The sequence below is a fragment of the Crassostrea angulata genome, chromosome 3 (assembly GCF_025612915.1).
Source record: "Crassostrea angulata isolate pt1a10 chromosome 3, ASM2561291v2, whole genome shotgun sequence".
Classification (NCBI taxonomy): Eukaryota; Metazoa; Mollusca; class Bivalvia; order Ostreida; family Ostreidae; genus Magallana; species Magallana angulata.
In genome coordinates this window covers 38,022,007-38,037,146 of record NC_069113.1, presented here as the reverse complement: position 1 = coordinate 38,037,146, position 15,140 = coordinate 38,022,007, and the positions used below count along the sequence as shown (strand labels likewise).

At 32.6% G+C, this 15,140-nt stretch overlaps 1 protein-coding gene across 1 annotated transcript; it reads left to right on the top strand.

Moving 5' to 3' along the window:
• The first annotated feature begins 2,438 nt into the window (after positions 1-2,438).
• LOC128175106 (uncharacterized) lies at positions 2,439-13,559 on the top strand. The gene is made up of 4 exons (XM_052840519.1): positions 2,439-2,777; positions 10,560-11,003; positions 11,584-11,802; positions 11,932-13,559. The coding sequence occupies exons 1-4, from the start codon at positions 2,775-2,777 to the stop codon at positions 12,175-12,177; spliced, it is 912 nt and encodes a 303-aa protein (XP_052696479.1). The 5' UTR covers positions 2,439-2,774; the 3' UTR covers positions 12,178-13,559.
• Positions 13,560-15,140: the final 1,581 nt, after the last annotated feature.

Below are 15,140 nucleotides of genomic sequence, written 5' to 3'. Positions count from 1 at the left end.
ATTATAAGCTGCTGTTAAATTATAACATATTATGGCTTCCTAACGCACAAGTCATTACATTATGAAACATTTGACTAGTATTTCAATAGTAAATATGTTTCGATGTTAAAATTTATTCTGAGTCCTACGAGAAAATAAGCCTAAATAGCACTTTATATGCATTATAAGTTAGATAATCTAAATTTGGAATCAACTAGCGAGTTAATAGCAGTTTATATCCATTATAAGTTGGATAATCTAAATTTGGAATCAACTAGAAAACTGACCAGTCAGGAAGGGCCCCGCTATGACAATTAATATAGAGAAGTGAAAAAAACTTTGAATTCCATCCTCTTTATATTAACAATGATGAAAAATAAATGCCCGGCAGAAGATGTAAAGAACTGGAATATATAGGATTTCGTGATTTGTAGTTGGATATGATTTTCATCCAACAATAAAAGTGTTTTTTTCTTCAGCCTTAGTGAGGGGATAAAACACACAAGTTGGATAAAAATCATATTATACTACAAATCATATGAGATCCTATTTATCCCATGTTTTATACACCACAATCAATGTTTACACTGTTTATAAAACTCCACATTATTTTCCTTCATTATGCCTTCGCAAATCCCTTTGTAAAGTCACAACTGTGGGATATCAAAAAAATATCCAATGAGTCATATTCACGGGATAAAGTGGGTTAACATGGGATGAAATAAAATTTGTTAAAAAAACAAAGAATTGATACCAATGCAATGATACCTAGGCTTTGCCTCAACTTCAAACAAGCATCACTTGCAGACACATGTGTACGATAATACATATAACATATAAAGACAGACCTTAGATTTTCTGAAACAGGCAAGATGATTAATCTCAGGGGATTAATTATCCGGCTCTCATCCATTTATTGAATTTAATCAGGGCTTACAGAAGGAACATTTTCAGGTACTATTCTTAAGTTTCCTTTAATATACACATAGCAACCAAAAACAACACCACCACCAAAACAACCATTAAAAAAGAAAAAAAACAGAAAAAAAACTGATATCTCATTATTTTTTATTTTACAGAATATAAGTATTTGGACTAGAATGAAATATATTCTTTATCAAATACCATCCTTTTAACCGAGGGGTAAAAATATTAGGGTGCAGCTCATGGAATGAGAGTTTAATTTGCTTCAAAACAAACATCAGTGCAGACAAAGGTTCATTACTCTCGATATGACAGATAGAGATAAGCCTCTAAATTTTCTGCAGCAGGCAAGATAATTAATCCCAGGGGATTAATTGTTCTGCTCTCTCATCCTTTTCTTCTAAATTTACAATAAGATTTTTTTTTCAGAAATGACAGAATGGGGTTATTATCTGATTACCTCTTAAAATTAACAGCATTAAAGCAGAAAAAAATAAAATAAATAATTAAAAAATAAAATAGTGATAAATGATATCTTAATATATATCTTGATTTTAGAATTCAATAAAATTATTATAAATCATTGTGTACGGTATTTTAAACAAAATAAAATATGAATATTATATTTTAAATCCATATTTCAAAGAATGTACACAATACTACACATCATTCAAAATTGACCTTAACTTCAAAACAAAGTTCATTTGCAGACACAGGCAGTGCAGTAATTAATCTCAATGTGACAGATAAAGATAAAGCTTAAGATTTTCTTCCTGTGGAAGGTTAATTAATCCCAAAGGACAAATATTGCACAGCCTTCCATGTATACAATGGTAACATTCTCAGCAGTTATCTCTCTTTGCCCATTCATTCTCAGCAGTTATCTCTCTTTGCCCATTCATTCTTATGCATAGTTAGGAATCTACCCCACAACCCACCCCAGCTTCATACCAGAAGACATAGAGAACCAAACTTAGCATCAAAATATGTATTTCTGCCGAATGAACTACCATACTAAATTTGAACTTGATTGGGCAACCATAAAAAAAGTTATTAGAAAAAAAACAGGAAATTTGTGGACGGAAGAGTGACAGATGGACGGACAGAAGGACGGACGGACAGAGTGATTACTATAGGGCACCCGCAAATCCTTGCGGGGCCCTAACTAGCGAGTTAATAACAGTTTGTGTAGTGAGCACAACTGCAACCTAGCCATGACGATTGCATAGCTTATAACTACAATTCTCTTACAGGACTTTTGCACAAGGTTATTTTCAAATCCATAGCAGAGAAAATAGAGGATCTGGGCTGACTCCCCGACATCTCCAGGATGACTGAGTGAAGTTTCTCCAGAAAAGTAATTTACCAGCTTTCTTAATCTTAAATGTAAATAATCCACAATTTTTTTAGTATGGATATTTGCGTACACCTCACTTAAGGATCACATCTTAAATTTACAGTTTTGGGTAGGAGTAGTTACAAGTCATCGAAAAATATTTATAAAGGTTTATTAGCCGGGCTTTGCTAAAAGCCCTGGCTGTAGGCGTCCCAATCGCCGTTCTTACTATAAATAGCAAAGTAAACAAAAAACCTAATAGCCTTCAAGAAGAAAACCTCCGATATACAAAATAGTTATCCTTATATTCTCCAAGCTATGTAATAAAAGTGCTATTTTGTTTTATTTTTGAGAAATCAAGCAAAAATCGTTTTATTTATAATTGCCAAATCTTTATCAACGCTATACACACGAGATTGAATATTTGGACACATAAACATTCTGCGCAGGGATATCGCGAACTACTTTCCGAAGCGTGGGAAGAAGAAAAACAAAACAAACAGCGGCATATTCGATTGAGAAAGAAATACTAAACATGGTAAGTATCATGTAATTAGCTATTTATGTAAATACTTGATATATTGTTTCTCCAAAGCTGATAGGAAATTTGACAGAGTGCAGAAAAATGTATGTTTTTTTACCGATTGCATGAATATATAGGCTATAGGTCAATTTAGAACCCGTCAATCCCTCATTCGTAAATTATAGTGTTTATTAGCTGAACATGATTATAACCATAATTTTCACAATTTTAATGTAACGAAGTTATGTTGTTCATATAGTGTTATTAATTTTATTCTTATTCTTTCGTTCATAACACATTGATACTCTTTCTGTGAACGAAACGACTGTGCGCTTCGACTAGTGGGCACGTACCGCCATAATGAGTTCCCGTTTATCTGTCAGTCGTGAACTGTAGTATTGATATTTGACTACCATCAGTTTCATCCAGTAAAAATTTTATGTATTAAATTTGTTTTCTGTAAACGAAAATATTTAGAACCATTGACGCTATAAGTGAGCGCCTACCGCCATGCTGAAATGCTTGTAAATCAAAAATTGGCCATGACAATGATTGAAATTAATTATCTTAATTTGTTTCGTATTTATAAAAAAAAATCAGAGTGAAGAAAATATCAGCATTGTGTATAGTTTATTTTGAAATGACACGGATCATAGAATGCTATAAAATTTCACAGCTATAAGAAATGGCATGTCTTCATGTGAATGTGTTCTGAGAAGTGGGGTTGGTTTGAACATTTCATAAATGAACAAGGTAATTGAATAGAGTTGGAGGTGAACAAACTTATATTGTGAGAAATATTGGAGTTTGAATTGAAATTACAACTTGAAATTGAATGTTCTTGGGAGTCAAACAATTTGAACGAGGTACAATTTCTTGGAGAATGAATATTCTTGGAGTTGAACAATTTGAAAGATGTAATATTTCTTGAAGAATGAATTTTCTTGGAGTTGAACAATTTGAAAGATGTAAAAAATCTTGGAGAATGAATATTCTTGGAGTTGAACAATTTGAAAGATGTTAGATTTCTCAGAGTGTGAATATTCTTGGAGTTGAACAATTTAAAAGATGCAAGATTTCTCAGATTGTCAGTATTCTTGGAGTTGAACATTCAAGCTTGAATATACTTGTATGTATGAGAAAACTATGTTCAAAATATTCAAAGTGTTTGAGGCTAAAGCATATCAGAAGTTCTTGTAAATTACATAAAAAACAATTTATATACTGTCCAATGTATTAGTAGAGTTAATTATTTTTTTTAAAAAATGCCATCGTAAAGAAAAATATTTTTTAATAACATCCAATGTCTGAAGATTTTCTGTAATATTGTAAGACTGGAAAAAGTGAAATGAATTTATTTAAAATTTAAAGAGAATTGTTTGAAATGTTAGTTTGAGATTGATTGAAATACAATGGAGTTTAAAATCCTGTGCAAAGGTGATTTACATCAAGGTTCCAATATTTTCCCATTGCTATCAAGAGGTAAACAATGCGTTTCCATTTGCTTGATATTTTTATTAAAAACTCGTACATTAGATGTTTATGATTGGACTAAACAGGATTTATATGATGTGTTGAAGCAAGGGGATGGACTGTATAGGAAAATACAGAAGGAAACTTTAAGTCCAAATGAATATTTGCATCCAAGTGAACTACCAGAGAAGGTCGTGTTTGAAGATCATAATTTTAATTATGAATTTCGAGTGAAAGTGTTGCAAACTTTTAGTGGTGTAATTTGCGGACAATTTGTGGGGAATATGTCAGTTTTTTCTCTTGAAAATGCCATACTCTCTTCGTATAGTGGCAGTGGCTTTGCATATTACATTTTGCTTGTTCAAGGAAGTGCAATAGGCATATTTTATAATGGGCAAAAGTTTTTTGTGTTTGATTCTCATGCCAGAGATGAAAATGGCAGAAGTTGTTCAGATGGATCATGCATTTTAGGCGAAAGTTCCTGTCTTGCAGATTTATGTTTTCACTTACGAGATGTAGTAAAGTCTTCATGTTCTTTGCCATTTGAGGAGCTGCAGTTTGATTTGCATGTTTTTAAGTTATCACATACTTTCAAAAGAAAAAAATCTTCAGCTAATACAAACATGGATGATCACACAAAGACAAAGCAATTTAAGACAGGAATTCTGGAAAATCTTAGCACTGTCATAAATCAAAGAATGCATCTTAATGATCAAGTGTGCAATCCAAATGCTATTAGAAATAGCTTTCATGATAGTATTAAAGATGGTCCTTTATACATTTGTTCATCATGCACACAGACTTACTTCAAACACTCTGTTCAGAGAGTAGATAGGACAAAATTCAAACATAAAGATCTAATGCTAGCTTGCCTTACAGGTTACAAAAGTGTTGGTAATAAAGAATGGGTTTGTAAGACTTGTGTTGGTGCTCTTGCATCTGGGAAAATTCCAGCATGTTCAGTTGCAAATGGTTTAAAATTTCCTGAAATTCCTGATGAACTTAAGCTAACTCAATTGGAAGAGCGATTAGTTGCTCCTAGATTGGCATTTATGCAAATCAGAGAAATGCCACGTGGAGGACAGTTGAGTTTAAAAGGAAATGTTGTTAATGTTCCAGCAGATGTAAACACCACTGTTAAAATATTACCAAGGATGCAGTGTGATGAAGATACCATTCTTCTGAAATTTAAACGGAAAATGTCTTATAAACATCATATGTCATTTGAAAAGATCAGACCTAACAAGGTTTTTGAAGCAGCAAAGTGGTTGGTTAACAACAGCTTGTTGTTCAGAAATGAAGGAATACAAGTTGATGAGAATTGGATGAACAACTACCAACAATTAACTGAGGATGATAATTTGTTAAGAGTAGATGCTGGAATACAGAAAGAGGATAGTCCTGGTGAAGATGAAACAGATCAGTGGACAGAGGATGAACATTTTGAAAACAGACCAACTGGAAATTTTGACACTTTGCTTCATCCAGCAGATTTTAGAGAATTTAACCAAATTCTTTCTTTAGCAATGGAGAAGGCAAAACTCCCTTGGGACTATTTCAGGACATTTTTTCAGAATTCTTGGCTTTCCCAACAATTTACTGTGGCACATCTAGACAAGATAACACTTGTAGGACTGTACCATTGCACTACAGCACAATTTGTAAATGGGAGTTAAGAAATGTTGACAGAAGAGTTGCTATGAATCTCCCAAATATATTCTACAAGTTAAAGAAATTACAAATCAAGCAGATAAAGGACAAAGTTTCTTTGGCAATGAGAAAATGCAAAACAAATGGGAAAAGAATTACAGTTGAACAGGTCTTGTCCCCAGGTTTCATTGATGATGTTGCTATGCATGATGAAGGATTTAGAGTGTTACGAAAACTTCGAGGTTCCCCACCATACTGGGAGAGTGCAAAAAAAGATGTTTTTGCAATGATCAAACAACTTGGTGTACCAACTTGGTTCTGTTCTTTCTCAGCTGCGGAGACTAGATGGGTACCTTTACTTCAGTGTTTGGCTAAACTAGTTAAACAAAAAGAATTGACAGAACAAGAGACCATTGAAATGACATGGCAAGAGAAGTGTGAATTAATAAAGTCTGATCCTGTAACCTGTGCCAGATACTTTGACAATAGAATCCAGTGTTTCTTAAATTCTGTCTTGAAAAGCCACTCTCAACCAATTGGAGAAATTGCTGACTATTTTGGTAGAATAGAGTTTCAGCAAAGAGGATCACCTCACATCCACCTTCTCATATGGATAAAAGATGCTCCTGTATATGGTCAGTCTCATTTATCAGATGTTATCAGTTTCATTGATAAATATGTCACCTGCAAAAAAGACATAACAATTCCAAGTCTTGTTAATTATCAGACACACAGACATGCAAGAACTTGTAGGAAAAAAGGTAAAGCAATTTGCAGGTTCAATTTCCCTATCCCTCCTATGCCATCAACTGTTATTTTAGATCCATTGAATGATGATGACAAGAAGCTTGCAGAGAAAAATTTTATGAAGGTAGCTACTTTAATGAACGAAATGAATAATGTTGATGTTATGAGTTTCTCCGACTTCTTGAAAGAATTAGAAATGGATCTTCATACTTATTTATTGGCTGTGAGGTCATCATTATGTAGTCCCAAAATTTTTCTCAAACGCTTACCTTGTGAAACAAGAGTCAACAATTATAACACTATTGCATTAAAATGTTGGGAAGCAAACATGGATATTCAATTTATTCTTGATCCATATGCATGCGTATCTTACATAGTGTCATACATCTCAAAAGGACAAAGGGGATTGTCAAATTTATTACATCAAGCATGTAAAGAGGCTAGATCAAGTGAGAGTGATATCAGGCAACAGGTTAGAAAAATAGGAAATCAGTTTCTTTCTCATGTAGAAATTGGAGCTCAAGAAGCTGTATATCTAGTCCTGCAAATGCCTTTAAGGAAATGCACAATGTCTGTTGTATTCATAGACACAAATTCAGCAGAAAAGAGAGTTGCTTTATTAAAATCTTTCACAGACTTGCAACATTTACCAAAGAATTCAACCAACATTGAGGCAGATAGTGTTTTGAAGAAATACAAGCGAAGACCTAAAAAATTGAATGACTGTATATATGCTGATTTTGTGTCCTGGTTTGACACAATTTATTCTGCTAGACAAAATAAATATGCATCTGCAGAGAGTGAATTGCCTGAAGATGATGTTGAAAATAATGATGACACTATTAGTGAAAGTGAAAGTGAAGAAGAAAATAAAACAGAAATTATAGAATTTAAAGATGGGACATTATTAAGAAAAAGAAGTAAGCAAAAGGTTCTGCGTTACAACAAGGTATCAGAAAATGAAAACAATGAAGAACATTATAGACAGCTGTTAATGTTGTTTACATCATGGAGAAATGAGGAGTGTGACTTAATGAATAAATGCAATTCTTTTTATGAAAGTTATCATAAAATGGAAGATGTTATATTGCTAAATCAACAGAAATATGAAAAAATTGACCAACAATTGCTAGAAACAGCAATTACCGAATATTCTGAGGATTTTGAAAATTCTATAAGAGATCCTGTTTTGCCTCAAATTGATCACCAAGAACTCATTGATAATATTGAAGGCCACCATCCATCAAGGATGTATAGTTGTTTTGATCCATCTGTAAATGAGGTTTCCAATTCCTGTGAGCAACCGTGTTCATATGATCTTGGTCAAGACATTGGTATCACAAGAAAGCAATTAGATGATTCCTGTTTACCCTTGAATGAAATGAGTGATGATGCATTTAGAACACTTGCTCAAAATCTAAATCTTCAACAAAAAGAATTTTTCTACCATGTATATCATTGGTTGAAGACAGAGACTGATCCTTTGTACATTTTCCTCTCTGGAGGCGCAGGAGTAGGAAAAAGTGTAGTACTGCGAGCTTTGTATCAGGCTTTACTAAAATATTACAATCATCGCCCAGGAGAAAACCCTGACCATCTTAAAATTTTACTTTGTGCTCCAACAGGAAAAGCTGCTCATAACATTGGAGGAAACACAATACACAACACATTTAGCATTCCAGTTGGTAGGGGATTTAAATTTAAACCTTTAGATATGCAGCAATTGGACACAATGAGATGTAAATACCATTATGTCAAGGTGATTTTCATTGATGAGATTTCTATGGTTGGTAGTGGTATGTTCAATTTTATTAATTTAAGACTACAAGAAATTAGAGGATGTACAAAACCATTTGGAGGGATTAGTGTAGTAGCTGTTGGAGATCTTTTCCAACTGAAACCAGTGATGGATTCTTGGATATTTAAACAAAGGTGTGATGGACTTCAAGTTCTTGGAACAAATTTATGGAAAGACCTGTTTTCTTTCTATGAACTTGAAAAAATAATGAGACAGAGGGATGATTTAGAATTTGCACAGCTCTTGAACAGACTTAGGGAAGGAAATCATTTGATTCCAGAAGACATAGATAAACTCAAAACAAGAATTACTGTAAAAGAGAATCTCTCTGCATCTGCTCAGAAATTGCCTCATTTATATACTACCCGTGCTGCATCAACAGAACATAACATGGAAGTACTTGCAAGTGTTTCAGAAGCACAGAAAACATCAGTTGATGCCATAGACAGTATTTCTGGTGAAATTTCTACAGACCTTAGAAGAAAAATTCTAGATAAAGTGCCTGATGATCCATCAAAAACAATGGGACTAAAAAAAAATTTGCAAGTGGGTGTTGGTATACAATATGAATTATGTGTAAATATAAATGTTGAAGATGGAATGACAAACGGTTCTCCTTGTATTGTTCAATTATTAGATTTCAGAGTTGAAAACTCCACAAGATGCAGTATCATTTGGGTTAAGTTTGAAAACAAATCAACTGGAAAGCTTTGGCGTGAAAAATATGCTCATTTATTTATTGAATGCATTCCTTCACATTGGACACCTATTTTAGAAACAACAAGAAGTTTTACCTTACAGCACTATAAAACTTACTATGTTACTCGACGCCAATTTCCACTTCAAGTTGCTGCAGGGAAGACAATTCACAAATCACAAGGCTCAACTTTAAAGGGAGTTGTGATAAACTTTGAAGGCAGAAAAACAGAACATATTCATTATGTTGGTTTGAGTAGAGTGCAAAACCTGAATTCTGCATATATTCTCAACTTGAATGAAAAAAAAATCTGTGTTTCAAGCGAAGTACAAGAGGAAATGGTTCGTCTTAGACAAAAATGTGGAACAAAATTAAGCATCCCTAATGTAGAACAACTCGGAATATCAAGAAGTATTACCATCTGTTTTCAAAACTGCAGATCTCTACAGAAGCATATTGAAGACATACGAAAAGACAGATATATCACCAAGGCTGATATATTGGGATTGTGTGAAACACGAGTTTTACAAAACAAACATTTATACAATTTAGATATGTACAATTCCTTCTTTGTTTCTGAAAAATGTCCCCATGGAATGGCAGTCTACAGCAAATGCAATGTTGCAAGTCTCTCAGGTCATTGTATAGCTGGGGTTGAGATGATTTTAATGCAAGTACAGCATATCAATATCATTTTTATTTACTTTCCCCCCAAATCTTCTACTCTCAAAGTTTGCAAAGAGCTTTTCCAAGAAATAGTAAAAAAAGTGTGTTTGAAAGACTGCACAGTTATTATGGGAGATTTCAATCAAAATGTTTTGGAAGGTAGTCAAATTGCACAATATATTTGTGAGTCCTTTGGCTTCATTCAGCTTTTGAATTCTGTTACAACAGACTATGACTCTTGTCTTGACCATATTTACATCAATTTTTCAAAGTCAGATCTTCTTGCATATGGTACATTAGAGTCTTACTTCTCTGATCACAAGCCAGTTTATGCCATAATTAATGAAAATGCAATTACATTATAAGCATAAGTTATACACTAGCAAACAAAAATATTACATCTGATGTGGTACTTACCATGTGTTGTTAATCTACCGGTATTTTAAAATAGTGAATTATAGATAGTATGTTTTATACCTTACCTTTCACATTATCAATAATATTTTTTTTATTGCAATAAGACTGAAATTATGAAACAGTATTACTAATTTATCATCTTCATTCAGTGTTAAATATTAGATATGATATTATAATATGGTAAAAAATCAACTTTCAATACTGCATGTAATATATTCAAATCATTTTTAAAAAGAAATATGTCAATACTTGTGTTTACTTAATCTTTTTATATATATTCAAAGCTAACTCATTGATATTTGTGCATATAACTTAAACTTGCATAGTGCATTTTTTTTTACATCAACAGAGTTCTGACACAGACCTTGCTACAATAATGAAAGCAGTTGTGGGACACTCTCCCTATCCAAAGAAATTGACTGTGAAAGTCCTTTGTAGTGACCCAGCAACAACTTATATCAATGACAAGAAGGAAAAGAGAGAGCTGATGAACACTGTTATTGCAGACAGTTCCAAAGTGGTCAAATGTGTGGTTTATGATGCTAAAAAATTTCACAGGTTTAAAGCTGGCACCACCATTATTCTGAGAAACATCATTCGCAAGCCAGATGGGATAGCTGTAACAAGTGCGACAGTTATATTTCCTGCACCAAAAACCCTCAACCTCCCACCATATATGGAGAAGGAAGGGATGGCTATTTTGCATCCCCCCCCTGCTGATGTGAAAACTGTGGAAGAAGCTTTGGCATCTCCCACCAAAACCAAAGTGTCCGTCCGTGGGAAAATCATTCAGGTTTGTATCGAAACAGTAGTAAGAAAGACACCTGTGTTTTTTCAATAACTTTACCTTCTCGAATTATTTCCTAGTAATGGTTCAGAGTTTTATGCATAAATATTCAATGTTGCATCCATTTCTTAATAATAACCTGTATTCACACTATCATCTAACATTGCCCATGATGTACATATATAATGTGACAAATTGCTGTCATTTTAAAAAGGACTACTGTACAATACTTAAACCATATGCATGTGTAATAGCCTTAATTTTCTAACCTAACTCCGAATTTAAAGGCTTCATACTTCTGACAAACCTATGAATTATACTAATTAGGATTTCATGTACAGTATTAGCATTTTACTTTATGTGCACACATTCCACACTTCTTTGTTAATTATGCAATGACAGCTTACATGTAAATATCATATTTTGATGCATTTTCTTGAGATGTAAACTCTTATAAAAGGATATAATTATTCAATTATGTATAAAATACATTCACATAATTATTATTAAATATGCTTAATAGCATTAAAAATTTTAAGCTTGCAATAAATTCAATTGTTCAATATCTGTTTGTAATGTATTATAGGAGGAAGCTACACGTTTGGTAACAGTCAAAAATGAAGAAAATGTAAAGGTGAAAAACATCTTCTTGGAGGATTCCACCAAAAAATGCAAGATAGCATTGTGGAGAAATCTAGCTGATCAGACCATCAGACCAGGTGACTACGTGGAGGTCTCTGACTGCATTACAAACACCTTCAGAAACGAGGTATCCTTATCTACCACGTCCAGGACAACAATCACTGTAAGTTTGCCTCTCTTTCTATACATTTATGTTACTTTTCATTATATAAATGTTGCCTGATGTCCTACAAATCTTTAAATCTGTAGTAAATAATAAAGTTCAATAAAAATTATTTCATTTTTCAAACAGAAAACAGAGTGCCCAGAAGAAAATGTTAAATGGGAGATAGAATCTGTGTGCATTGAGGACAAGAACACTGCCACCCTGTTGCTGAAAGATGACAGAGTTGTGACAGCACCGGTGAAGTCCCTCCTGGATGCCTTTCCTGAGTGTGAAGAAAAGGACCTTGAAAAGTATCTACTTTCCCTTTGTAGCCCAACTTTAGTAGTACAGTGTACATTTAAGGGCAGTGATTTGATTGCCATGAAATTTTAGGTTCTTGAATATACATGGGATTTTATTTTTTTGTGTGTTCAGAATGTGCCATACATTCCCATACTATTTGCAACAATTCATGTTACTGCTTGTATCATCACAACATCCCATCTTGTTTGTTTATACAAGAGGTCTGTTTTGTATTTTGCTTTGTGTTCACTTGTTTTTCAGACACATTTTCTTTTGCATGTCTTGATGAAATGTTTTGGCACTATTTTCAAGCCTTAACTTGTTTCTCATTTTTTCAGATTATTGTCAACACCCTTTCAATGATTAACACTGTATTTTTATTCTAATGATGCTATTTTTTTTTTACATGTTCTCTATTCAAATCATTTTTGCATAATATTAATGTGCCAAACATTGAATATTATTTTGATCTGTGTTGAAGTTTTCATTTCATTTAATTGAAATACTTAAAATTCTTGTAACAATTGCTAAAACATTAACTTTTCAATGCCCAACCTAAACTGATTGTGTAAGATTTGTACATGTGGTGTGCATTTGGAAAAAAAACCAACATTTAAGTCCTTGTATTTTGAACTAAGCATTGTTTTTTCATAACAATACAATGCATGTGCCTTTTCATGATAATTATGTATTTGTTAGAATTTAGACATTCTTTGTACATTCAACAAGGATAACTTAGTAACCCTTTCTTAGATTCGAGATATTGAAACTGCCATTAATGTTTCCTTGTATTGAAATGCTTTTCATCTTGCTTTTATTGGATTTTTGTTTAATGACTGTGGAATTTTGGTAAAAATTTTCAATAATTTTTTTAATTTTTTTAGATGGTAAATTTGTACAATGTGTTTTGTATGGTGCTACCGGTATTGCTAATGATGAGACCACAGTCATTATCTGTATATATTTGTTCTTGTATATGTGTTTTATTTTTTTTTTATGTCATTTTTTTGGGAGGAGGGGGTCATTGAGTAGATACATAGCTCAGATGTTGAAGAAAGACAAACATTAGTTTTGGTTTTCTAATGTCATTTTAGTGAACATTTTTAAAATTTAGTTACTTGGCTCTTTGAGTATACAATGTCTTTTGTATGGTGCCAGATGAATTTTGCTCAGTATTGATAATGAGGAGACCAAAGATTACAATGAAGATAATTTTGTAAATAAACTGTTTAAAAAATCCTTTGTTGTAGTTTTTCTCCTTGTTGCAAGGTTAAAAGTAATAATATGGAAAACTTACCTCTCTTGGCAATTATTAAATGCAGTATGTCAAGTTGAATAATTAGTACAAGATCTACAGCTGTAGCTAAGTGTGTTCTCTACTTGAACAAAAAGTCTCTTAATATTTATTTCCCTTGTGTTGCACCAAGCACACATTATTGTTAAAAGTCTCTTTTACAACCGTTTTGATACCCTCTACAAATTAAACATTTCATTGAAGTGTAATTTGTAACCTTAAAGCCCGGCTTTCAGTACTTTCAGTACTTTGATTTTTTAATCAGGATTATATGTTGCCTATACCAGTTTATATTGCTCTAAATATGGCTGTACCTCAATGGTATTCTAAATTTATCAACTTCGTACATTGGTCTGCAGTATTTATAAAAAAAATTTTAACATCACTTTCCTCCAATTATATTTTCTTGTATATTATTTTGTTTACACACATTAATCATAAAACTGAAATATCTTATTACCAAACTGATAAATATTGCCCCTAGGGCTGAAACACATCAACGGTACTTGTACACTATTTTATATATTTAGAAAACGATTAAAATGATCGTTATTGGACGATTTTTAATAAAAATGCACATATCTTAGAAATAAGTACAATTACAATAGATGAAAGATAATTTCATTCACACATTACTATCATTTTTCACTCGGAAAAATTCACAGGAACGAAAACTTTCTTACGGAGATTTTTAATGCGGAATGTTTACTTTTTTTCATTCGAAAATACTCAGAATACTTCGTGCAGTTTTTCAACGTTATCATCCGGGCTTACTGCAATACAAAATAGACATCATATTTTTAGCCGTGTATTGAAACCTGTTAAGCTAACGGATGCGTTTCAACAAATCTTGGAAATTGTTCATATTGTGGAATGAACGTCGTTCATTCCCTGAGGTATTTATAAATATCGAGTAATTAAGCAACAATGTGAATCGATAATATTGGGACAAAATATTTATTATAATAAACAATGATACTTGTATGTACAGTAGTCTAAATCAACTCGTAGATTTATCAGGTAACTTTAAATTGTAACATCTTTGAAGGCTATTTATACAAAGGAATTAACAAAAGGGGCGAAAATATAACAGCGGCGAATATTACCCAGTATACGATTATATGAATCAATAATTTATTATGCAGATTAAATGATATTTAAATGTTTATTTTCCAGTAATTCTGATTGACCTTACTTCAGGTGATAATTTAAAGTTATATTTCAAAACCTTACCTTTGTTTTGGTCGGCATCTTTACTAACTGACAGCAGCAATGTACAGTTCTATAACTCATTCTCTATTTGAAATATTTAAATGTGTACACGTCTTTCCTCAATTTTATTTAGGTTCTAAATGTTTAAAGAATGGGCCTCGTTTGTAATTGTAGCTGTTGAGCATCTCAATCTCTTTTTATCGTGTCTATGCCTTCTTTGACACAAGAGGTCTGTAACTCCCCATTGAGAGATCTTAATTTTAGAAAGAATTAATTATAAATTAAGGTATTCAATTTATAACAATCAAACTTTGTGCCTAAATAGATGAATGATCTGATATTTTCATATCATGGTTTCATTTCTCAAGGTGATATCAAATGTGTTCTGCCGATGGAAATACCCCTTGAATACGGATAATTTGCAAGTTTTATCGAACCACCTCTCAGACTCGAAATCGTCTTTGTTTACAAATTATTGAAATAAGAATGCACATGCGCAGTCAGCAAAGGTGTATTTGGGATGCTATTAATACCCAAAAAATCCCGT

What these genes read in the sequence shown, in the direction of transcription:
- LOC128175106 (XM_052840519.1), top strand. An exon ending in TCCGTGGGAAAATCATTCAG is followed by an intron (nt 11,004 to 11,583) that starts GTTTGTATCGAA and finishes AATGTATTATAG; the next exon opens with GAGGAAGCTACACGTTTGGT. An exon ending in CGTCCAGGACAACAATCACT is followed by an intron (nt 11,803 to 11,931) that starts GTAAGTTTGCCT and finishes TTTTTCAAACAG; the next exon opens with AAAACAGAGTGCCCAGAAGA.